General features: G+C 39.8%; 1 protein-coding gene across 1 annotated transcript in view; it reads left to right on the top strand.

Annotated features, from left to right (window-relative positions):
• The window catches only part of HECW1 (HECT, C2 and WW domain containing E3 ubiquitin protein ligase 1), a 162,687-nt gene that overhangs the window by 71,728 nt on the left and 65,447 nt on the right, over positions 1-25,512 (top strand). The window contains exons 5-8 of the mRNA XM_062510258.1: positions 5,687-5,856; positions 19,615-19,757; positions 21,737-21,837; positions 23,145-24,527. Of these exons, the coding sequence (XP_062366242.1) occupies positions 5,687-5,856; positions 19,615-19,757; positions 21,737-21,837; positions 23,145-24,527 (1,797 nt within the window). The remainder of the gene's footprint in view (positions 1-5,686; positions 5,857-19,614; positions 19,758-21,736; positions 21,838-23,144; positions 24,528-25,512) is intronic.

Genomic DNA, 25,512 nt, shown 5'->3' with positions numbered 1-25,512 from the left:
CCCGTGGTGAGAGCTTTGTGTGAGTTTGGCTCAGATGTATCTTGCAGACAGGTGTATAGTCAGGATCCGAGGATACCGAGATGGTACTTTGCTCCAGTGGTTAATCACTTACAGTGATAAAAACAACCCCTTGCTGTGATAAGGTATTCATGTTAACGGTTCAGACTTTTTCTGTGTTTTCCTTCTTGATGAAAATGATTAAAAAGTTAGCCTGTCTCTCAGACATTTTGGAATAATTAATTCCACTACTGCCTTTCATTTATTAATACACCTATTTTCTTCCTAATAGCTCTACTGCCCTTCTTTTAAACAAATGAGAAACCCTTTTGTTTTGTCTTGAAGCGTTTACAGCTAGAAAAAAAATATTTTCTTCTCTTTTGCACTGTCTTTAATATTTTGCATGGGAGTCCCATGACAAAAACATTTTGGTTTATCTGATCCACGTAGTCTTTTTATCTCAGACCTTAAAATACCTTCTTATGCAACTCTACTAGACCTTTTTTTTCCCTGCATTTTATTTTAAAAGAAAAGTGAAGTGCATCTATATGTCTGCAATTCTTGAGAGCAAAAAGAAGCACTTTATTTAGCCTCTTGCATATCATCAGTTGCAGAATCTCATTTGGTAGCTGATCAAGTCAGTCATCTCTTGTACTTTAAGCAGTATCTTTCTCAATTGCACTGCATTACTTTGCTGTGTTAGATTTTAAGACTTCTATCATTACACATTACTGTTCGATTTCTAGAATTCCTTAGTATTCACTTCTTGAAATCTAATTAATATGTGATGCAATACTTCTGCAAATCCATGCTCACCTTCTTCCAAAGTGGTGATTGCCAAATAAAGTTTGGTATCATATACTGCTTCGTGAGTCAAATCAGTATTTCAATAAATGCAATATTGTGCTCTTATGATTGAAATATTGTTCCACTGACAGTAACTAAGAGTATTGCTTTAAAGGCACATGGCTGAGGGGCAGTACCTATGTGCCTCCCATTGAATATTGAGCAAACAGAGTTTTGTTGTTCCTTTCTTTGAAGCCATGCCTGTATCTTAGGTAGCTCAGCTCAGTAGATGAACTGCTGCCCTCTGAGATAGGTTCTTCTTATTCTGTCCAAGGTCTACAAAAGAAACACTGACGTATCAGTACCCTGGCAATTACCTTCCCTCATTGGTAGTCTGTCCAGATACCAGTCCTGTTGAAGTATGTTTGTTCAGTGTCAGAACCAGAGCTGATATCTCTTTCTGAATTCAGGAAGGAAAGCTGAAGGGAAATGATAGAGCTGTCCACTGACATCCTAATTAGCAACCCTCTTGTGGTGATGGATTGTGGAGATGGTTTATTGTGCTTTGATCATGAACTATCAGGATCTCAGTAAGATGATAGTATTTTTTTTCTGCCATTAATGAACAAATCATAGAATAAATTCCATTTTGGTATTCCTCTGTCTAGATCATAATCTAAACTGACTGTGGTCATTCCAGTAACACTGGGGCCTTTCCAGTGTCCTGTTAACATCATTCATTCTCTTTTTAGATATGTTCTGGGCAAGTTTGACATAACTCAAGATGTCTTGATTTTCCAAGGGGTCAGATGGTTCATGAGGAATATGTCTCATTTCCTGGTCCTGAGATCATGAGACTAAATATGAAAAATATGAATTTGGAGGGTTGAACATAGAATTTCTTAGGGTTAATAACCTCTGCATAACTGCCAGTTTAGTTACCTGCAAGACATCATCATAATTTGGATTGTGCTTGGGAACACAAAGGACATTCAATACTTGGCATTTGTTGAAAGGAATTTGCCATCTCTTTTAAAACATCAGTATCAGTTTCTCAAACTAGTACCTCTGCTACTTACTAGTCTTTGACCCTTCTGTTGGATTGTAGACTCTGGAATCTTCAGTAGAATATTTAGTAGAATATGTGCCATCAAGAGACTAGATGGAGTGAGTCTTCTTGAGACACATCCATAAACTGCACAGAATAGCCTTGTGTGTTATTTCTAGGAAAATTCTATTGGCAAGGTCTTCTTATCCCTTGGGAAGAACAGCTTCCATCTCCCTTAACTTACTCCTGGCATATTGATGGCTAGGCTAAATGTAATTAATTTAGAAAACAGACTACTCCAGAGTCTGGTTCTCTATCTGATTCTCCATCGTTTTCTGTCGTGCTCCTGTATGGAGCATGGATCTGTTTGAATACCTTGCTATGTCTGCGGGGAATTGAAATAACATCTTTATGGTGGTTTTGCTCATCACTACTGTCAGAGAATCTCCTTGCTGAGCATGACAAAATGTGACTCTTCCCTGAGCTTTTGAAACCTTAATGACTTGTATTGAGGCAAAATCAAACGTTGTAAAACACAGATGTATTCTAGCTGTGTTGTTGGAATTTACATCCCCACATGGCTCCAATAAATAGCCTGATTCACCACAAAAATAGTCTCTACCACTATCCAGTCACCAGTGCCCCAAAGTTTATGAAGCTACATGGCAAATTGATTTGCTAAATGATCCTTTATAAAGCAGACAAGGAGGTCTACGGCACACCTTTGGGACACAGGGTGCATTCATCCAAGTGACCCAGTATAAAGCTTTCTTAGGTCTCATCCAGGCACCTGGAGATCAGCATATATGGAAAGAATGCTCTGCAGTTGGAAAGCATTCATAAGTCACTTGGGGACAGCAGCAGGCAGCAGTTAGCACAAGCCATTTTTCTCCAAGGAAGAGAACCTAGGTGAAACAGGATGCATGTACTTGCATGTAGTGCAGATCTGTGGCAGTAATTAAGAAAGAAAGGCTGTAATTACTTTGTCTTTACCTGGATTTCTTCATTCTGTCATGAGTCATGAGAGATGCCTTGATGTTATTAAACTGTTGGATGTATATAGCTTCTTTCACACTAAAGTGTGATTTATGACTAAATGAGAAACTGACATATGGTATATTAGTAACTTTTTTTTAAGACACTTGATGAAAATACACCTTTGCAAACTATAGATGAGTTATCTTTGCACCATTTCCTCATATGCCTCCAAGAAATGCACTCTAAAATTGCAGGTACAGCAGGGTATGTCCCAGCCTTCTGGAATTCATTCATTCAACCAAAGATTTAAATTTAGTTAGCTTCAGACCTTCACTTAAAAGTTTAGTATTTTCTGAACCTTTTTTCTGAAGATGATGGAGAAAAATGTTTGCATTTGGGAAGGCAAAGTGGCTGTGATTCTTCTGTTGGGGAGTTATACTGGAGTGGTAAGAGTTACAACAGCAAGTTACAGCAGATAGTAACAGGACCTACAGACAGGTTTTGCTTCAAATGAAATGAAGTTCTGCTTACATGCAGATATCCATGTAGCTTTATTAAGACCTTTTTCAGTTTTGGTGCTCTGTTTTTCACAGTGTTGAGAATTTGTGGTGAGATATATAATTGGGATATTTCTCCTTGGGAAAGCTATTTCTGCTAGCCCTAGTCATACTTCAGACAACAAAACTGAACTTTCTAACTGACTTTAAAAAAAAATTGCTGTATTGTGTAATATCAGCAAGAAAACTACACAAATAAAATTTCATGCCATGTGCTTAGCTAAATTACTTTTCTTTCCTCATATGAATACAAAAATAAGACTGTTAACTTGAGGCTAAGAGTACCTTCATTTTCATGGCTGTGCTCTAATTCCCGTAACTGGAAAGAGGCTAGTAGGTCATCCTAAATGTATTTTCTTTATGATACATGATACAAAAGTATCCATAATTGAGTGCTAGATATTTTCTATCAGTAGACTATTTTGTTACTCAGTGGTACCCAAAGATAGCACGGTCTCTCTTTGAAGGAAAAAAAATCAGAAACATACATAGCAATTAATATTTCAGTTTCAGACTTTTTTGAGGAAGTATCGGAGAGAAAGAAAATAAGATCCCAGAAGTCTTTCTCTCCTCTCATATGTTTGCAGCCTGAACTAATACACTGCTGGCCCTTGTCATTCATACTCCTTTTGCAATCTTGATTTCTATTTCTTTTTCTTCTGCATTTCTAACAGTACAACTTCCAAAGCAAAAGAATTTGCAATATAGGATTTTAGCAGGGCTATTAAGTGACATACATGCTGGTTACACAGAGATTGTGCACACAGAAAACATAAAATGAGGGGAAAAAAAAATCAGTGTTATCTTTTTGAAGCAGATAGTTTTCTTTGTGTGATAGCATTGCTAGGACTGTGGCAGTACATTGTTTCAGCAATGTACTTTCAAATCTTTCAAATATTCTCTTACTAGCGATGGCCTCCTTTATTGTTTTTTTTTCCTGTTAACTGTTAGCAAATGTCAAGAATGCGATTCTTAAAATACAGTCTGTTCAGGACCATCTGTCCAATAGCTTTTGAATATCTGCAACATGAATTGTGTGGTGGAATAGATGATTAAAAACAATGGAAAGAAAACCAATTCCTTTTAACTTGCAAGTTTTATTGTGTTGGCTATTACCATATGTTAAGGAAGCAACACACAACTGGGTCTGATAAAGCTATTTTCTGGAAAAAGTACTGATGATGGTGTGCAATGTGTATGATTTTCAGAGTCATCCAAAATATCTGCCTTGAGGGTTTTCCATGGTCTCCCAGAACCTGCCAGAATAATTGGGTTTTTAATCAAAAGAGAATTAGAAGACTGTGAAAATCAGTGTTTCAAAAACTGCCAAAAGAAAAAATATGTGTTTAAATTATTTAGGTATGCATCTGTGCAATTTTAGAAACCATTTTATCTAATACCTTTTTATCTCTCCATACAGCAAGAGAAAATAGGCAGAATGCAGTACAGTGCTTATAGCCTCATGTGAAATAAGGTTTTAAACAGAGGAGAATTTCCATGCAAAGAGTGGTGGAGAGTAAATTAGCTACTGAACTCAATAATAGGAATAAGTGCTTATATGTTCCAAAGAAAGCTTAGAAATGCATCTGAAAAAGGAGAAGACTGGAGGGGTTAGTCTGTCTCTGTTGAGCCAAACTTAATGATATACCAGCAGATTAGTTTGCATTTCATCAGCTTCACAGGGCCAGATCATAATGGGCATTGTGTCTTTCCTCAGAATGTTATGGGGAAATTTTCAAGAAAGTGTCTGGGCATTTTTTGTGTGTGCAACTCATATTATGTTCCCTGGGATTTCTGCATCTGTAAAGCCCTGCTTGAAATTTGGACATTATAGACGAGAGTTTTTCTGAGGTGAAATTAACCCATGCAGGGAAGAAAATTATTTGAAGTGGGAAAAAAAATGTAAAATTACTTCTCATGTAGAAAATAAGGTGTTGTAAGAGCTAGGATCCGTACAGTGGTAAAATTGTGGTAAACCTTGGAAAAATAACATCCATTGAGTACCAAATGCCATGACTGACATTAAATGATGGGATCTCTTTTTCAGAGTAGTCCTTCCACTACAGTCAGGCTGAGCAAGCTGAATCAGTCAGCACAATCAGGCTGTACATTTGTAGTATAATTATGTAATAATTTGTAAGTCTTAAAGCACAAGATCATTATGGTTTGGCATTACATTGCCTCACAGTAAACATAGTGAGTTTTTTCACATTCCTGCTATATTATTTGAGTTTGTTACCACTTCCTTATATACTGTTCCTAACATCCCAAAGAGATGCATGGAATGTGAAAAATAATCAGTTTCTTTAACTTCTTTCAGATTTCCAGGCTTTTGGTCTGAAGAAAGGGATGTTCTTCAATCCAGATCCTTATCTGAAGATTTCCATTCAGCCTGGAAAACATAGCATCTTCCCAGCCCTTCCTCATCATGGACAGGAGAAAAGATCTAAGATCATGTGTAACACTGTTAATCCCATCTGGCAAGGAGAGGTAAGCAGTTGGAGAGTTAAGCTGAGACTTTTCTTAAAACATGGACATTACTCTAGTGCTAACCTTCTTGGTTTGTTTTTTTTTAGGTTTTTTTTTTGCTTTTTATTTTCATTGAGTTCTTGGCTATGTAGTTGTTGACCTAACTGCGTTTGATGTATTTTGTGACTATTTGTCTCAGTACAAAAGGCGTAATTAGCTACAAAGATGGGTGGTACATTAAAACTTTCATCATACTATCAGTGTAGCTTGTACTTCATTGATGTAATTTATGAAGTTGTTAATTATTGAAGGCAGGCATAAAACAGAATTGGAAAATAAACTTGCATAGCATGAAGGGCTGCTGCTAGATTGTCATAGTGTTCTTGCACAGAGACATTATATAAAACAGAACAGGTGCTGCACACAAATAAAGAGTAGTATGATTGAAAAGCATCGGTGGCAATATAAATCAAAGGCAACTTTGGCACATTTGGCCATTGAAGAAATAGTCTCCAGTCTTCTTCTTTCTTTTGGAAGGAGATGTGTGTATTAATGAGATCTGAGAGTTCAATTGCTGCCTGCTGTTTTTAAATTGCATGCAAAATGGTAATAGGCAGCAACAAATAAGGAATCTCTTTGGAATTAAAGGAGCCTGACATACTGGGTGTGATTTACTGGTGTGCTCTGTCACAATATCTCCACTGCAGGAAAGAGTAAAAGTAAATAAATACACTGCACATATTTATTCAAATTAAAATGCAAATTACAAAGTAGCTGAACAATATTTTGGTCAAACTCTGTAGACATGGAACTTTGAGTGGGCAAAAAGACAGCAGAAGTAGAGTTGAATTCTTTCTACCTGGAGAAACTAGATACCACATCAGGTTATGTGGCAGATGGGGGAAGTTAGATGACTGGGGAAACAACCTTGAAACTAGTCAGAGAAAAATGCCTTCTAGCAGGACTTAACTGAGGACGTTTTTATGAGGCATTCATCAAGTCATAACTTCTCAGTGGAGCTGAGCATCAGATGTATCTGGTTGAGAGATCCCTGGTCCAGCTAGAACTGGCACGGACGTTCAGGCAGTTGGTAGAGACCTTTCAGCAAAGTGCATAAGACACAGAACTAGAGGGGAGCAGGTATGAAGGGGAAACTTGCTGTCTGTGTGTGATGCTCAGTACATAGGGTTGTGGCCCTGATAAAATATCACGGGTGTCTTCTCCTCAAGCCATGCCAAATGGCTGAGTTTGTGGGCTGACATTTCTTTTCCAAGTGGAGTTTGGCGGCGAGAAAAGGAGAAACAATGAAGTGTGGCCTTAATAATGACATGAGAAAGCAAAAGAGCACAGCTGGCTTCCAGCTTTGCTGTTCAGCCTCCAGGTTTTTGTGATCGCGTGCAAGCATGCTGCTTCTCCCTTTCTGTTGTTAACCTGTGAGTGGCAAAGGAGTGTGTAAGAGCCAAGCCATGGTTCTCCTTCTGCCTTCCCCTCAGCAGATATTGGGATGCTTAACTGTGTGCATTTATGCTGCAGTCTGTGCAATCATCCTGTCTGAACTCTTTGTTTTGTTACTGAAAAGCTGCATTGGTTTCTGCTGCATAGAAGACAACAGGCCTGATTTTCTGCAACTTTGTCCCTTTGTGGGACAAGGGGAGAAGGAAGACTGGAAACTGTTGCTGAATCATGGTGGTAGCCATTTTTCTGTCCACCCTTTCACTTATGGATGTGAATATATGAAGTGACAAAACACTGAGGACTTGTAGCCATTTCACTAAGAGTATCAGTCACAAGTTGTTTTCACAAAAACAAATTTTAGGCAATGTATTATTTCAGAAGAGTCATTCTTTTCTGAGATTCTCTGTCACTCCATGTGAACAGAATGCAAATGTTCTTCCTTTTTAAATTGAATGACCTGTCTGATTTGTATTGGATGCTAAACTTGAAAAAATCTGGAATAGGGAAATAAAATTATTGAAATGTCTGCAGACTAGGATCTTTCTGTATGTTCTTGGTTACCCTTGAGGAAATTCAGAGTCAATTCAGTTTTGTAGGGCTTCAGCACTAAAAGTCCTGCAGACTAAAAGATGACTGATTTACTTGTATTAATTTGTTCTGTTATTCTCCCTCATATACTTACCAGGCTGTTCTGTTTATATAGTAACCACCTACATTATGCAAACACTCTGGGAGCACCCTAGTACCTCAGGCAAATTTTCATCTGTCTCATGTAATTTTGATAATCATCTTCATTTCATAGGCTGTTCAAATGCTTTTCAGCACAAGTTATCCTGACTTAAAGCTATTCTTCAGTTGCTCTGATTTGCAGTACTTTATACAAGGAGACACAAGGAAATGGAAATTTCTTACAGATGAGGAGCAGCAAGTGACAATTTGACATTTGCAGCAGGGCTCACCATAGAGCTGAAAGAGCCCCAACACTGAGAATTGTTTGCTGAGACAAGTTAAAGCCCAAGGTGGTAACTTCTTCTGATTGAGATACATCATTTTGAACATGTTTCTGTATGTTTTCCCATGTTCTTCAGAAACATCTGTAATATTAAATGAGTGCCTGGAAACCACATGGCACTGGACAGCTTGACTCTACAGCGCCAGATTAGGCAAGTATTGCCCTGCCAGCCCAGACAGTTGCAAAAGCACAAAGAGTGAATAGTCCTATCATGCTGACTGCTGGTAAAATACAGATAAAAATCTCAGAAGGAACTGCCCATTTCCCAGGTCTAATGTATATGTAGTAGAACTGAGAAGGGTGGATGCTTATTTTCTAATATAGATAGTAAAAAAAATAATGAATAATGACACATTGTTAATGTTCGTGCTGTCACATTGATCAGAAGCAGCTCATTTTTTTAAAAAATTAATTTTTCAGAAATCAGTGAACTGATAACACTTCAGACAAGTAATAGATCACAGGAGCAAAGCAAAGTGGTTTAAAAAGTAGTTCACATACCTCCAGCTGGATAGGAAATTCTGTGGTTTGGCAGATAAAGTACTTCAGGTTTCTGGACTTTACCTTAGACATATTTAGGGTATTTCTTTCTTAACTATGGCAGCCTGTAGTGTGTTTCACGCTGGCTAAATCACCAGTGCACCTACTAGAATTATTTACTAATTTCTTGCTGTGAGATAGGATTAGGAGGAAGGCAAAACAGGCTCAAACTTTGAAGGGTATAAAGAAGAACTTTATTAACAGAAACTAAAAGAAAAAAATAACAAGAATCAGAATAAAACTTTCAGAACACTTCTCCTCCCCCCTACACTCTCTTTTATTTCATACTGACAACGTATAGAAACAAATCAGTCAGTTTACCATCTCTAAAACAGTCTTTTTGCAATTTATTTAGGGAGAGGAGTCTCTCTCTTTGGTCTATGGAGACTTCTCCACAAGAAACAGTTGTCTCGTGGCTTCAATTTCCATGAATAACAGCCACCTGGAAAATCTGCAGTCGAGAAATCCCTCTCATTTTTTCAGCCTTACCACAGCTGAATTTATGGGCCATGTTAACTTATGTGGCACACTTTAAGGATATAGCAGTTCAAAAGCCTGAGGTCATCTTTATCTCTGAGAACAGAGGTCTCTCTTCTTCCCTGGGGGCAAAAGGTCTCCATCACTTTTCTCTCTCTCTATTCAAACCTCCTCATGGGATCACAGCTACTTCAACATCTGTTTACTTTAGCACAAATGCCTCTGCTCATATCTATGCTAGGAACATTTCGTCCACCCCATATGCATTCCATGAGTTACAGGGACAAAAAGAGTCTGATTTATCAATCATATCTTCTCCATAGCTTACAAGAGAATTTCAGACCAAGACATCTCCTTATTCCCTCTCTCAACTGGGACTTGACTCTTCCTTCTTGTCTGACCTTGATGTCTCCATGCAGTTTCTGTGCTTGTCTTCATCTCTGTCCTTTTCTTTCACTCAAGAGAGAGGATAAAAGGTCTGCAAGTCTCATCTGTGCACTGAAAAAGTTAGTATCTTGCCTGGGCAGTGGCTGGTCATGTGGCCCCTGCTGGGTTGCATCTGGGAGCTATTTACAGTGGAAAGCTTTTTGGCGTCCACGCTGGGGGCCTGGGTCAGGATAGCTGGGGCCCAGTCAGAGTCTATGGTGATTGCTCTGGCTGCATTCCATTCCAGGAGGTGCCTGGCTTGGCCCTGGCTGGCAGCAGGGCAGGGCTCAATGTCACAGAATCACAGAATGACTAGGTTGGTTGGAAGAGACCTTCAAGATCATCAAGTCCAACCCATGCCCTAACACCTTAGCTAGATCACGGCACTAAGTGCCATATCCAGTCTTTCTTTAAATACATCCAGGGATGGTAACTCCACCACTTCCCCAGGCAGACTATTCAAGTACTTTATCACTCCTTCCATAAAAAACTTTTTCCTAATACCCAGTCTAGTTTTCCCTTGATGCAGCTTGAAACTGTGTCCTCTGGTTCTGTTCATTGCTGCCTGGAGAAAAAGACCAACCCCCACCTGACCACAGCCACCTTTCAGGAAGTTGTAGAGGGTGATAAGGTCACCCTGAGTCTCCTTTTCTCCAGGCTGAACAACCCCAGCTCCCTCAGCCATTCCTCACAGGGTTTGTGTTCCAAGCCCCTCACCAGCCTTGTTACTCCCCTCTGGATGTGCTCAAGCATCTCAATGTCCTTCCTAAACTGAGGGGCCCAGAACTGGACACAGCACTCAAGGTGCAGCCTCACCAGTGTCAAGTACAGGGGAACAATGGCCTCCCTGCTCCTGCTGGCCACACTATTCCTGATACAGGCCAGGATGCCATTGGGCTTCTTGGCCACCAGGGCACACTGCTGGCAAGATGTCACCAAGATGTGACATTCTGCCACATTCCAGTGGAACCTGGTGCACCCCCAGGGCTGTGGGGACACGTGAGCCTGGCTCTGCAGCAGCCTTCTGCCCAGCCAAGGATGTTACCTCTGCATCAAGCAGGAGAAAGAAGAGACCTTCCTGGGGTTTGTTTGCATTAAAATGTGTGTTCACAAAGGCACATCTAACCTTTTTGTTGGTGTAACAATGTGTCAGTATTAAAGATCAGACACTGATTGGCTTTTGTCAGGTATAAAGGAAGTTGCCAAGGTCCTTACAGGGAATTATTTTCCATAACTGGTTCCTTTCCTTCCTTACCAAAAGAATAAATTAATAGAAACCATCATGCAGCTTGAGCAGACCGTTTCCTCAATTCTTGTTTTATTTACTGGTGAGTGGAAAGAGAGCTCTGAGGAATGGCCAATGAGATTACTATAAAAATTGGCTGATTCAACCACTCAGCATATTTAAAGTAGTAGGAAGTGTCATGTGTTAAATAACACTTTGAATTTAAATTCAAATAATCTAACTCTGGAGAAATAGATTGCCCTAAAATGGGAGCCCACTACTAGGTTAAAAACAATCTCTACTTCCTTCAGTTTCACTCCTTGTTTATTGGCCTGAGCTTTTAGAAACACTGTTAAATTATAGTTGAGACAAAAGAGTGTTTGGGAATGGCTGCCTTACCACTCTTGAAGACAGCCACATTTCACTAGTGAATTAATTGATGTGAATAAGCAGACAGCAAGAGCACTTAACAATAGCAGTTAGTATGTCAGATCTGATACACAGATTTCCAGTATTTTCAGCTGAGTAGCTCATGCTCTCTGCACCTCAAATAACTCACAACCTTTCAAAAATATTGCACTTGAATAATTTCTCACGTAAGCTGTCTCTTGAGATTACCAGTGCAAAATCAGAAGAAGGAAGTACTTGGGCTTGAACGCCAGCGGGAGGTGGCTTCTGTAGCGCAGGCCATCATCAGTGATAGAAGCATTGGGTTTGGATGCTGCCTGCAGGAATGCCAAGATGCAACTGACTATCTGCATGCTGGTGTATGATTGCTTTTTTTAATGCAGAGTTATAACTTGAGCACTGATTCTGTGATCTTGAATGCTGAACTGATATGTGATAGATCACCCAGCAGTCCTGGGACTGAAAAACACTTTGCCAAAGTAGCCAGATCAGGCAAGAAGGGGTTTATGTTAGCTCTCTGCCTCTCTAGAGGCTATATGTTGGCTGATACAATGGGTGCTACCTGATGTAGCACAAACCTAGAGTCATACAAGGAGAGGATACTTGAGCAAAGCTGAGTCTTTCCAGAACAGAGTAAAACCATCGATGGAAGATATTTTAATGTATTTGAATCAACAGTATAAATTTAAACCAAAGTGGGTTGTGCTTGATCTGATTTTGATCTAATATTCAGAACACTAGAATGCTGGCAGTCTTACAATGGCCTCGCAGAATCATTCCGTCATTTCAACAGAAGACCAAAATAAATGCAATAGAAACATCACATTGACTGAACTCCTTATTGTTTAACCTGGATAAGCTTTTCTCCCTTCTACTGCCAAATACAAAAGAATATACTGTAGAAACTTGGAGGCCTTCACACCTAAGCATAGAAACAATATATAGGTGAAGTGAAATCCAGATCCTGAATCTGCTGTGAGCTTCACCAAAAGTGTCATCAGGACTAAGTGAAGCCTTGCGGGTGGTAGCTTCCCTGTATAACATTTCTGCACATATGTCCAGGTAAAGAGTGAAACATTGTTTGATTACACAGACAAGCTGTAGCTTTACAGCTATAGATTTTAATATCTGTTGATGACTGAAGTGTGAAAGCCCAAGACAGCTTTAGCTTCTTCAGGAATGGTTTATGGTGTGAAAAATTGTCTAGACGGCTTTTTGGGATGTTATTATTCTAGAACTGCATTTTACTTGCAACTTCTGCATCTAGAAGACTACCAGTCTTGCTAGCTTTGTATACTTGTGCTGATGAGAGTTTTCAAGTATTTTCAGTCTTTGCTGTGCCAATAAATTTGTAGACAATTCTGAGATGAATCTGAGGGAGAAATCCAGAAAGCAAATTTGCTGAAGGCCCTATCTGACTTTGAAGGAGTTCAGTAAAAAGCATTGAATCAGGCTTTAGAACATCAACATGTGCATTGATGTGCATCCCCTTTATGGTAGGATCCCATCTCCCAACAATTGTGCCTTGCCAGAATAATATAGAGCTGCATTGGATCTTGGCCCCCTGCAGTCACTGTTGTGTTCCAGCAGTCTCTCCTAGTAGGCAAAGGCATGTCCCCACCCATGGCAACAGTGGAGCTCTGCTCTTGGCACTACTGACTCCGCATTGTTTTGTCTTGTCACTAAAGATTACTGTAGAAAGCTTAAGAAACTGGAATTCTTGATGAGCTTATCCAGCTGTTGGTGCAAGTAGTGTTGTATGGGGAAGTAGTGACATGTAGAGGAGGTTTTTGAATGAAGAACAGAGTAATACAGACAGAGAGTGGCATGTGCATTAAGACTGCAATTGTTTCACTGGAGTATTTGAAACAAAACCCACTAATGAAATATTCAGCTGAAAGAATAAATTTATCTTCATCCATCAAATGTAATTCATAGCCTTTTAAGATTTTCTTCTGCTCGTATCATCCCTGTACATTATGGATATGACAAATAAATTTAATTTTTAATTCTATTGCTTATTCAACTCCAAGAGCCCAGTTCTTCCTGTCTCCAATGTATTAATTTATCTATCTTTATTGTGCTTATTTATTACACCATCTACCAATTATTATACTGACTGTTTTTAAAGAATTTGACTTGCCCATAACTTGTCTGATTGGTGCAAATGGACATACTCTGTTCATCGCAATAACTTCTTTGAAAGTGCTCTTGAGTCACTGGGATCCATCTGTATTCAGGGATGCAAACAACTTTTGGTAAAAATAAAACATGGAAATGAATCATCACCAGTAGCTGGCTTTCTATGAAAACTATTCCAAGCTCTGGAAGTGTTTCTGTTCTCTTATAAGTGGATACAGATCTATTCTGCCAGGTCAGCGTCAGCATGGACATTTGTTCTTTACCTTGTATGTCATACATTAAAGTCCCCTAAAGATCTGTTCATATTAATTAAATTGATCATCTGTGTCTCTAAAACCAGTGCTGAGCCTGGAAGCAAATAGGCAGTGAAAAGTAGGTTACTATCTGAACCTCTTTCAGTGGTGTTTACTACAGTGTTTACAGATCGTGCTTGAAGATGCCAGCAGTAATGTAGAATCAGATTTACATTGAGATCATTGAGATGGTATGAGAGTATGAATGTCTCAGCTGATTCTAGGTAGCTTTGATACTAATTTGTGTCTCTGTCTCTGACTTATTTCTGACTGGAGCCAAAACTGATGATACACTGCTTAACCCAAGAAGACTTAATATGTTAATATGTTGCTGTGATTTTCTTTATCATGCCATTTTTGCTCTTTACTCTCCCTCCATTTCTGTATTTCTGTGGAAATAATTAATTATACCTTGTTGATTTTTGATGCCTGAGAAAATATCAGCTAAAACTTTTCCATTGACACAGGCATTTTAAGTATGAGCCTGGTACAGATTCTCCAGTGTCTAATAAGATGTGCTATAATGCTGCAGCTCTACTCGTAATGAGGAATTAAAAGGCTCTGTCTCTCTCCTGTCCTACTCCCTCTTTGCATTAAATGTGTAGAACCAAAGCAATTTCTGCATATCTTGGCACTGTAGCGAGACAGGCATTGACAAATGGCTGAAGAAGTGGGGAAAGTAGAGAGATGTAACGACTTTACATCTAGAGCAAGTCTGTTTCATCCTAGACATCATAATTCCAGAGATACAATCGCACCCTAAAAAGGAAATAATTGAAGAAGACACTGGGAAAATAATACACATACTGACTTGTTCTATTGATCATGGTTCTTAACAGTTCTCTGGGTCCATCTGTAATAGTATTTGTGTTCCATTCAAGAGATCAATTTCAAAGCAAATCTCCTGCTCTCCCCACTAAAGATACCACTTGGTCTGTCCAGAAGTGCATTAACTCAACTACTCTCAGCGAAGGGAACAGATGTACTCCAGGAGTGCACCAAGATCTTTTCAGACAATAAATGGTAGTTCAATCCAGCAGAGCAGCCTGGAGTCACTTCGTGGTAAAACCCTTGCAACATGTCTGGATGTGGTAGTCAGGTGCACAGCACCAGCTGCTTTGCTCTCCAGATCCACTCACGTTGTACCATAAATCTTCCTAATGCAGTCATAGCAAAGACATTCTGTAGCTTAGGAAACAGCCTCCACAAGGCCACCTTTCTGCAGCTCATAAGTGCTATTCTTCCCCACTATTCCAGGGATTGTCAATCATACCTTGTGTTCAGACTTTCTGATTGTAACTTCTGTTTAGGAATACACTTGACAGACAACCATATCTTCTAACAGTCCTAATACATTTCTAGAGGAAAATTGAAAGGTTTTTCCCTCTGGAGGTCTGTACTCTTTTCCAAAGCCTCTAACTCAGGTTTTTTTCAGTCTGGGATTCTTCCAGACGTAAGGGCAGCTGGTTCACTACTTTGTCATTTCAGTGGAGGACCTCTTCATCTTTCCTATAAAGGAGAGCCCTTGCATCCCTAACTGGTAAGGATCAGATACCACATTGACAAGATGGGATCAGAAGCTATTTCTAGAGCTAGGCCCTCTGTGAGAAACAGGCTATTCCTAAAGGCATTTAATTCTGCTGAGGCAACACGCTGTTTCCTCTGTGGAGTGTGCTGTGTCGTGTGTCATGTCAAGTTCTAAGAGTTGTTTTGCACCAGGGCAATGCACTAGTAATTACTGGCTTAGCCTAATCAGAGAATAGAGATTTAACTTCTTGTTTGTTACCTGTTCATCTACTGACTGCTGTAGTTCATATATAAATTTGGGGTCTGCCCATTACTAGCAAGGATTTAGTTCCCTACATTTTATATAATGCATTTTACTTGAATTTTGGTTGTGGATCAAGTGAAAACCTTAAATTCTAGTAATCATTTAAATAAATTGTTGTGAATTGTTTTTTGTGGGTGTCCCGTTGTCTGCTGTTATCCAAATGAACATATAATCAGTCACTAGACAAAGTTTTCTTCTTGGGCTTTACCCTTGAAACTGTATCTATTCTGGTTGATGAGTTCTACCTGTGTTGAAATCCATTACTTTCTTTGAATATTTTTTGAGTAAAAGAAAAGTTCAGACAGAGTCACAAACCACTTCCTCGTGAAGTCACTGTCAAGTTTGGTGGACCTCTGAACAGCTGGAGAGGTTAAAGCTTTGGAACAAGTTAAGTAATAACATTAGAATTAAAAAATTGGCAGAACTTATACTTTCACTTTGTTTTTTGACTGTGGAAGAAAAGCCACCTTATGTAAACTTCAGTATACTCTTCTACAGTTAGTCTCAGTGTAAAATTTAGTCTAGTGACTTTGTATTCAAGCAGGTTCCATTATGTTCTTGACCAGTCTTGCAGGGTTTGCACTAGTGATTGTGATTCAGAGAACTTAAACTTTTGTGGGGAAGAATAAAAACAACCAATGAACAAGCCCACAAAGTGAGCTGTGGCCCCAGTAAAAACAAAAAGGGCAAAGATTGCTGAAGATTGTGAAAGAAAATACCCAGTAGTCAATGCCAGATGAAAAAGATAAAAGAATCTGACTTCAGGTAATGATTGTCAAAAAAAAAAAGCAGAAGTCTTTTAAAATTAGTATACTTGGGCTTACTATGCTGAAGTTTTTGCATTCTTGCTTTTCTTCTGCAGCTGTATTATACTTTCTTTTAAATATGAAAGCTGAACTTCTGAATTAATTCTGTAACATTTAGAGTTGTAAGAATAAGAAAAATTCCAAAGAGCAAAAGACTGACAGTAAAAATTTCAACAGTAACAACAAAAAATGACAGCAGACTTGTTGTTAAAATGCAGCTCTTTTGGTTATCAATGGTGAAGTTTTTGGGCACATGTTAGTAGCTTCATCAAACTATCTTCCTCCTGAAGACAGTGGATTTTTATCTCTCTTGTGATTTTGCAGCCTCCTTTTTATACCCCTCCTTAGGATGAATTATTAATCACAACATCTCTGAGTGTGAACCCAAGGGTAGTGCAGAATTTATAATCAGTTACTTTTTTTGCTTTTTTGTTTGTTTTTTTTTTTTTGTTTGTTTGGGGGGCTTGGAGGTTTGGTGGGATTGTTTTGTTTTCCTTTGTTTGGGATTTTGTGTTTGTGGTTTTTTATCTTAGATATGAAGCTTATGCTTTCATTTTCATAAACTGGCCACTGTGTGATAATTAGCAAATATTAGGCAAGAAAAGGTTTTAATTTATTCCATCAGTAATATATTACTACTTTATGTTAGTTATGCTGGGTAAGACCATGAAACACAGAGTTCATTCTCTTCCAGATAGACAGGATAAGAGAGGCCAAGCAGGGTAGTAAAGACCAAGGCTTTGAATGGTGTAAGTGCAATCAATGTTTTGTGGCTAAGTTACAGAGTCTGGCACTTGTCAGAACAGATGGTGAAGAACGAGAGGGAAACAAGAATTTGACGGTGATTTGTTTCCACATCCAAAGATTGCATTCCAACCATTAAATGTCACAAGAAACATGTTTTCAAAAGTGATTGGTCGTTTTTGAAAGTTTACTTGTAAGTCTCTGTGTTCTCAAACCAAATTGTTTCCCTGGGATCCATTTTTCCATTGGGCTAGAGGCCCATTTATTCTACACACAAGGATTCCTTTTGGATTTTCCATGTGGATGACATGAGCCTGAGGCACCTGCAGTGAGATATTGCCTTAGAAAAATCTTGCCCGATAAGAATTAAACCAGATGAGAGCAACAGCAGGAGCAACTTCTTAGATAATGGGAAACTGAATTATGTAAAATTATCACTGTTTTGCAAGCTGTGTCCAAACCCATTTCAGTGAGTTCACTCTTGATGTCAAACTGCAATTGACTCCAAATGGCAAAGCATTTCAGCACTGCCACAGGACACTTCTGGTGTTAAAGGCTCAATTGTGTTTCCAAAATACTGCAGGTTTTATGCGTGAGAACATCCTTCTAGAGGAGACATTTGGGAACATGGGCCTGGGCCTGGTCCCAGGGCAGTCTTGGTATGCTAAAATGCAATGGTTTGGCAGGTGATGAAATCTGAACACAGTTGGATTTTACACTTTTTATGGAATATCCTGGTTTGTATGTCTTTGAAGCACAGCCGTTCAATGGAAAAGGGGCATGTTTTTTGGCTGATTACAATGTGTCTTACTCCTTGGGTCCGAGCTCTCTGCTCAGGTGCTGATGATTACTCTGGAAAAGGTCGATATGTTTCCTGTGCAAGGAAGGAGCTGTCAGCTGTCAGGAGCTGGTTCCACATAATACTATGAAAATAAATTTCCATGCAGATTCTGACTTGTTTCAGAAATGCACCACAAGACAATATATTAATGACCTCAGAAGATTTGGATCCTTAAAACTACATGGTACTTCTCACTTGTACACAGTTCACTCTTTACGTGTGTGTGTGCATGCTCTACCCCACAGAGACTTTTACAATATAGGAGAATTACTGGAATAGAATATATGGAGAATTCACTAAGTGAAAAATTGCTCTATGTTACAATACTTCATTTTAAAGTTAACCTGTTCTGCTTTCAAGTGTCATGAACTGGCAGATTTTCAAGGTTTTTAGCAAAAGTAAGACAACTTATTTTTTAAGGCAACTTTCCATTATACCATGGGGAATTCAGGTTCTCCTGTTTGGTGCATTTATCTTAATTGGTAGCCTGTTGCAAAGATGTAGAAGAAAACAACAAGAAAATAACACTTTAGGTGTTGTTTGAATTGTACTTCTCTGATTATTTGCATTTTTGCAGGGTTTGATTAACAGAATGGTTTCACTTGAAGCTCTTTAAACTAAATATCTCTGAATCCATGATTCAATAGAGCAAATGATTTAGGGCTTTAACTCCAAGCCTTGATAACCCTTGATAACAAGAGAATGATTGTGCTGTGAAGATTTGGTTTGGCAGGGAGAAAGCTAGAAAAATCCTTTCATCCATCTCAATATTCACTTACTACAGGATTTGTCTCCCAGATCAATACTGACCTCTCAGGTGAACAGTGGTTTGACAGTTTTCCTACTGTCGTGCACCACAGCACAAATGTGCTATTTTTGATTGATGATATTCTAGTAGTAGAAGATGTTTGGAAATAATATTATGACCTGTATCACCAGCTCCCCACCTGTACTGAATTTAGACAGTCTAGGAGAAAGCAAAGACAAGTTACCTAATATATTTGCTCTTCACTACTATTTTTAAATTGAGCTTTGTGACATCTTCAGGTGCCCTAATGCTCCCATGTTTGTTCCTGTAACCTAAAATATCACTCTCCTTGTTCCAACCCCAGACTTGCATGCACACAGTCTCTAAAAGCTTACTGAAACATTACTTTCAAATAGATGTTCTTATGACCAGACCAGCTAAGACAGCAGTCAACACATTTCAATGCACTTGGTGACAGGAGAAGTTTTAGATGATGCTGTTCCTGTTGTTTCCCAGTATTGTTTGTGACAGTAGCCTGTGCCATGGCTTGCCTTCTGGTTCAGCTCTTTGTGAGACTGTGATGTGAACCAGGTTAGGAGGCTGATTGAGATAGTGTTTCCAGAGCTCTTTTTTAGCTGGGAGAGAGATGAACAGAAAAGGAATATTTCAAAACAATCTGTCTGAAAACTCTATCTGAAAAGTGATCATGTATCCTTCACCTCACTAGATCCTCACTTCTCTTTGCTGAGGTGTGTCTCACAGCTGTAGTACTCTTGTGTTGCTGTGTCCCAGCCACCAGCTTATTGTTCTGTTTCCCTTCTTTTATTTCAGCAATTCAGCTTTGTCTCCCTGCCCACGGATGTTCTGGAAGTAGAAGTTAAAGACAAATTTGCAAAGAGCCGACCGATCATCAAACGTTTTCTGGGAAAACTCTCTATGCCAGTTCAGCGCCTCTTGGAAAGACATGCCATAGGGTAAATTTTGCTGCTTACATTGTTTAACAAGTGTGTTGTTCTGAAGTCCCTGGTGATATATCATTATTGCGATATAATGATATTGAGGGGAAGTATTAAACTGACAGTTGTCTAATAAATGGCATTGGTTTTATTAGAATTTATAATACTATGGGCCAGACAGAATTCCCTCTGTAACCCTATGCATGACATTTTGAAAAGCGAGAGCTGGCATTTAGGAAAGAAGACTTTTTTTGTGTATCATGGCTGTGAATTTGGAGAGTGCAATATTTTCAATTTGAATATTTTTTTAATGTTATCAGCAGGCTGTTTTCATGTTACAGGGAACTACCTATGGGCTAAAAACATGCCAGATCTGTTCCTCCTCTTTTTAATCTCTGGAAAGGGGAAATATTATAAAAGTATACATGTGGCATGTTGTAACTAATGCTTTCTGATCCTACCCTCCTGCCAAGGAACAACCTTGAGCTCACAAGCGCTGCCCTGCTTCCCCATTGCATGAAAGTCCTGGAAAAGTGTATGCTACCAAAATAACACAAACCAATTTAAGGAAGATGGATAGTAATCAGAAAAAGCCAAAAAGTTGGCTCTTAGCCAATGTTCAGACCTTGAAGAGCAAGGGAGTAAAAGAATCATCTTCTGAGGAAAGCATACGCAATGCAGTTTCCAAGAAAGCATTTCTGATAATTGGATCTCAATTCAGCAGAGCAGCAGGAAGATGAGCTTGTTGGAAGTCTTTTTGAACAGCTGGTTCGGAGACTGGCTTTTATATTGACAGCTGAATATACCAGAAGGGTCTAAGCTACCTCCCTGTTTCTCAAGTAGAAACGATAGAGTAGAGTAGCTTTTTAGAAACCAGATGGATAAGAACAGCTTGGGGAAGGTAGAACCCTGTAACTGGTATCACTGTCTTTCCTCTTCATGAGAAGATTTCTCATCATCTTCTGATTATAGCTTCCTATTTTACTTCCTTGTTGTAAACACTGTCTATCTAAGGATATACTTTGCCAAGACCAGTCACTAGATCTGGCTCAGTTTTAATACCATAGTGACATTTAAATCTCAGGCAAGCTCAGTGAGAAGTATGCACACAAGTTCAGAGAGGTCGTACACAAATCTTGAGGTCGTCTCATTTATATGAGTTTCTGATGCATGTGAAACTATGCTAGCAAGTATATTTGGCTTAACTGGAAGTGAACAATGTTTCTTTCAAAATATGTATAAGCATTACTATTTAGTGAACCCGTTACACTCAAAAAATGCTTTACAAAGATTGATTCAGCCTCATTTTGGGCAGCTGGGAAGTTAATCTCTTCTATAGTTTCATTCTGTTCTGAGGGGTGGATGAAGTGTGGCAAAGGGAGGGACCTGCACAAGGACAGAATGGAGTCATTGATCAACCTTGTCAGGAAGGTGTTCTCCTGATATATCAGCTTCATAGAGGTAAGAGGGGTGGAAAGAGATGAAGAGTCACTCAGCCAGTTTAGAGAAAGAATGTGGTATGCGGGGACTGGCCTGCACATGGTTTTGTAAACAAGAACAGGAAAGCTGAATTTTATGGACATGGTGAAGGGAAGAAAATACAGAAGTGTGAGGTTCTAAGAAAAGGTAGATGGTCAGATCTGCAGGAAAGAAAGTAGTTACAATAGCTGAAGTGGGAGTTGTTTGCTTCCCATGTTGCTATTTTCATACCCATACTGCAGAATTTTCATTCCCACCATTCTCTATATTTATACATATGTGCTTGTGTATCCCAGCAGCCTGTCTTACTCACTTACTCAGCTGTTCCATTGTAATTGAAGACATTGTCCTCTCCTCTGCCATTCGTTCTCTCGTGTGCAAGTCAACATGCCCTCATGGCTGGGATGAATAGCCTTTATGTATTTTGTTATGTATTTTTGTAGGATGCAGCAGATTTATCTTTGCACAGTAGACATAGGGTAGGTTATAGTCTATTGTGACTATCTGTTTTCTTTCAGGGACAGGGTTGTAAGCTACACTCTGGGTCGCAGACTTCCTACAGATCATGTCAGTGGCCAGCTGCAGTTCCGATTTGAGATAACTTCTTCCATCCATCCAGGTAATTCTCAGTCTTAACCCATCATTTATCTAGATTTCTAGAAATTTTTGTTTGTTTGGTTGGTTGGTTGGTTTGCATTCTTTCTCTTCAGAAATCTACATTAGTTCCTGGCTGCTCTGGGACTTAAGTATAGTCATGAGCAAAGGGAAGTGCATAAAGGATGCATCGTGAGTCACAGTTTCTTCCCTCTTTCCCCTTTGGACAGAGCTACTGTGTCTCATATTCCCCTCTTCTTGGCTGTTGCAAATACTCCAACACATCACTGGGAGAGAAGTGAGTGTAAAACTGAAGTCTCATCTGCTTCTCTATCAGTCACCTTAATGAAAGTGTTATATGGGCTGTTACTTGTAGAATCATCTGCATTTGAGCACTTCATTAGTAAAAATGGAGAATATAATAGCAAAGATTATTAGAAAAATTTTCAATTTAATTATTTTTAATGAAAAAAGTGAAACAAAAAAGAATTCTATGTTCCACTTCTTCCCTCCCTTTTGATTTGGTTTTGATTCATGTTCTCTTATATTATTTGGAAGTGACTGTCATGATGGTCTAAGCTTGAACCTTGGTTTTCATGTAACAGTTTCAACAGTATTTCTCAGGGACTCTTTTCCACAGGGGCTCTCTGCCCTCTCTGCTACAGTTCATCAAGCCAACAGCAGCTGCATTAGAGGCTGGAAATCATTGCTTTTCACTTGCTGGAAAACCCTAATTTCTATCTTTTGACTATTTGGATGGCATGAAAGAGCCCGCATTGTTTGACATCTGAGAGGAGGTGGTACACATGAGGATCACGTCAAGGGATATTTTAGGGGAAGATTTTGCCTTTCAGGGGTGGCAAACACAGTTTTTTACATTCTCTGTTGTGGAGTTTTGCCAGCTTCAGTGTGACAAGAAGAATGGCATTAAAATCTCAGGGAAGACTTCCCTGATTCCCATAATATTCCCATAATATTTCCATAATATTTCCATAATATTTCCATGATGTCTCCCCTCTGATGCCAGTTTGGCTCAAAGGGAAGTTTCAAGAAGGTGTTACCTTCAGGTAATGCTGCAAGGAGGCAGAGTGCCGCATACAGATTATCAGCAGGAGTAAACCCATGTTTAAATCCACTGTACAAAGACTGACTAGCAAAATAATCCTCAGCACTTCTTGACAGTTGTTCAGTTGCCCACTCATTTCACACTGTAATTTATGCTTTTAATTTTCTCAGATTGCTATGGATGCTTGTGCCCCCACAGCCAACCCTCTGGTTCAGTCAACACTTCTTGTAGAAAGAGTAAGTAATTCCTTTTCCTGTCTCATACAGATGATGAAGAGGTCTCCATTAGTGCAGATCCTGAGCCAGCTGACCTCCCGGAAAGCCCTGTGAACAACCCCACAGAGGAAAGCCTCGGTGAGCCTCCATGCATCAACACAGTGACCTCAGAAAGTGCAGCTCCAGAACAGCTAAATGGATACAGTGTGAACAGTGTCGATAGCCCAGGGGCTGTCAAACCACCTGGGGAAGTCAACCAGAGCAGCTTAAATGAAGAGCTAGCAGGAGATGGGGAGGTTGATGCGGTGCCAGTTCCTGAGCCCTTGGAATCCATCCCAGGAGAAGTCCTGCCTTCTTTGAGTGCTGCGGACCTCATGGAGCAGTCGGATATGATGGCCTGCATGTCTCCTCCTGAGCCTGAAGTTAGGGAAAATAACAAAGTCAATTCTTGTATTCAGGGAGATGATGGAGTCTTGACCAGAATAGAAACAGGAGATATTGATGAGGTGAGTGCAGATGTGCATGCTGGCAAAGACCTAGAGAAGAGTCAGGAAGAAGAAGAAGAAGAAGAAGAAGGAGCTTCAGCCCAGGAGGAGGAAGACAGCAAGCTACAACTGAGGACCACAGCAAAGAGGAAAAACAGGCCGTGCTCCCTGCCTGTGTCTGAACTTGAGACAGTCATAGCTTCAGCTTGCGGTGAGCCAGAGACCCCTCGCACACACTACATACGGATACACAACCTGCTCCACAGCCTGCCCTCGGCACAGATGAGCAGCGATGGGGAAGAAGAGCAAGGTGGTGGTAATGGCAGGGAGAACGATGAGGAGTCTACTGTCAAGGAGGTGATGGATAAGGAAGTGGTCAGTGAGAGTGAGACCATGGCAGCAGAGCCTCCTCTGGAAAATGAGGCCGAAGAGAACTTCAGCCAGAGCACTGTGCCTCCTGGAATCTTGGATGAGCAACTCTCTGACTTGAATGATGGGCTGTTGGATGGGGAGCCCCCCAGGACGGGAAGCGAGAGCGAGTCGAGCTCCAGGCCCAATGGTGACAATGAATGTGAAGCGTGCGACACCTCTTGCTACAGCCCCTCTTGCTACAGCACCTCCTGCTACAGCACCTCCTGCTACAGCACTTCGTGCTACAGCACCTCCTGCTACGACAGTAACAATCGCTTCTCCAGCCATACACGCTTCTCCTCTGTCGACAGCGCAAAGATTTCTGAGAGCACGGTCTTCTCCTCTCAGGATGATGATGAGGAGGAGAACAGTGCTTTTGAGTCAGTGCCAGATTCAGTGCAGAGCCCTGAGCTCGACAGGGAGCAAGTGGATGGCTCCTCCCAGTGGCCAGATGAACTAGTAGCTCATGGTGGGAACCCACAGAGAGCCACAGAGGGTCTAGACACCCCAGTAGCAGGTCCAAGCAGCAGAAGAGAAGGTTAGATCCTGAGAACTGATGCGCTGGGCAACCCTGATTATCTAGATGTCACAGACGGCATCAGATAATTGAGGTTTCAGATAGCTCATGGTTTATTTCTTATAAACTTGGGGGCTGTGAGCTGGGCCAGATATCAGGGAGGGTTGGATAATTGAGCCTGTCCTTAAAAATCCCAGCAAAACCAACTAAATCAGGTAGGGATCCGTATATATGAATTACTGTAAATGTACATGCATCCTTATAAAATCAAGATCAGCTACTGTAGTTATGTAGCAGATCAGCATTATCACATCCACCAACCCATTCTTTTTTTCCCAGGATTTTTCCATATCATATATCTGATGGGCTGCCGTGTCTCTGACAGTCAGTGAGAGGACCAGCTTGTGCTTGTCAAAGGGCAGATATGCTGATTTGCACCACATAAAGGCCTGGGCCAGTTTCTGTAAATGTTTGTTAGCCATACATAATCATAAATTCTTACAAACACAGTTTTAAAGCCCCATGTGTTCCAAATCTTCAAGTGTCAAACAAATTATGTAACAGATCATAGGGCAACTCAACAGAGGTTTTTATTTTTTTCTTAGGTAGTTTGGAAATTTAACTATATCAAATAAAATTCCCATCTCCCTATCTTTCCCTAGAGATAGAATATACTTTTTAAAAAAAATTTTGTCTTTATAATTTAGGTACTCTTTTTTTCCAATTCCTTCACAATTACATTAACTTCATTAACTACATTAGTTACCATTAATGAAAGGTAACTCCTTTCATGTTCTCTGTAGTTACATGAAGAAAGGGAGTTGATCACTCCTCTCTTCTTCACCTAGTGTATCGTTTTTCTCCAGTTGAAGAAGTAAAGGACTCAACTTCAGCTCAGGAGTATGCAGCAAATTCAAGAGGTAGTCTTTACATTCCTGAATTCTGAGTCATCTGTCTCCCTCTATGACACCAAATTAAAATGGCAGAAAAAGGATAACCTATTTGG

This window comes from Cinclus cinclus, chromosome 1, assembly GCF_963662255.1.
Source record: "Cinclus cinclus chromosome 1, bCinCin1.1, whole genome shotgun sequence".
Classification (NCBI taxonomy): Eukaryota; Metazoa; Chordata; class Aves; order Passeriformes; family Cinclidae; genus Cinclus; species Cinclus cinclus.
This window is presented reverse-complemented; position numbering and strand designations above follow the sequence as displayed.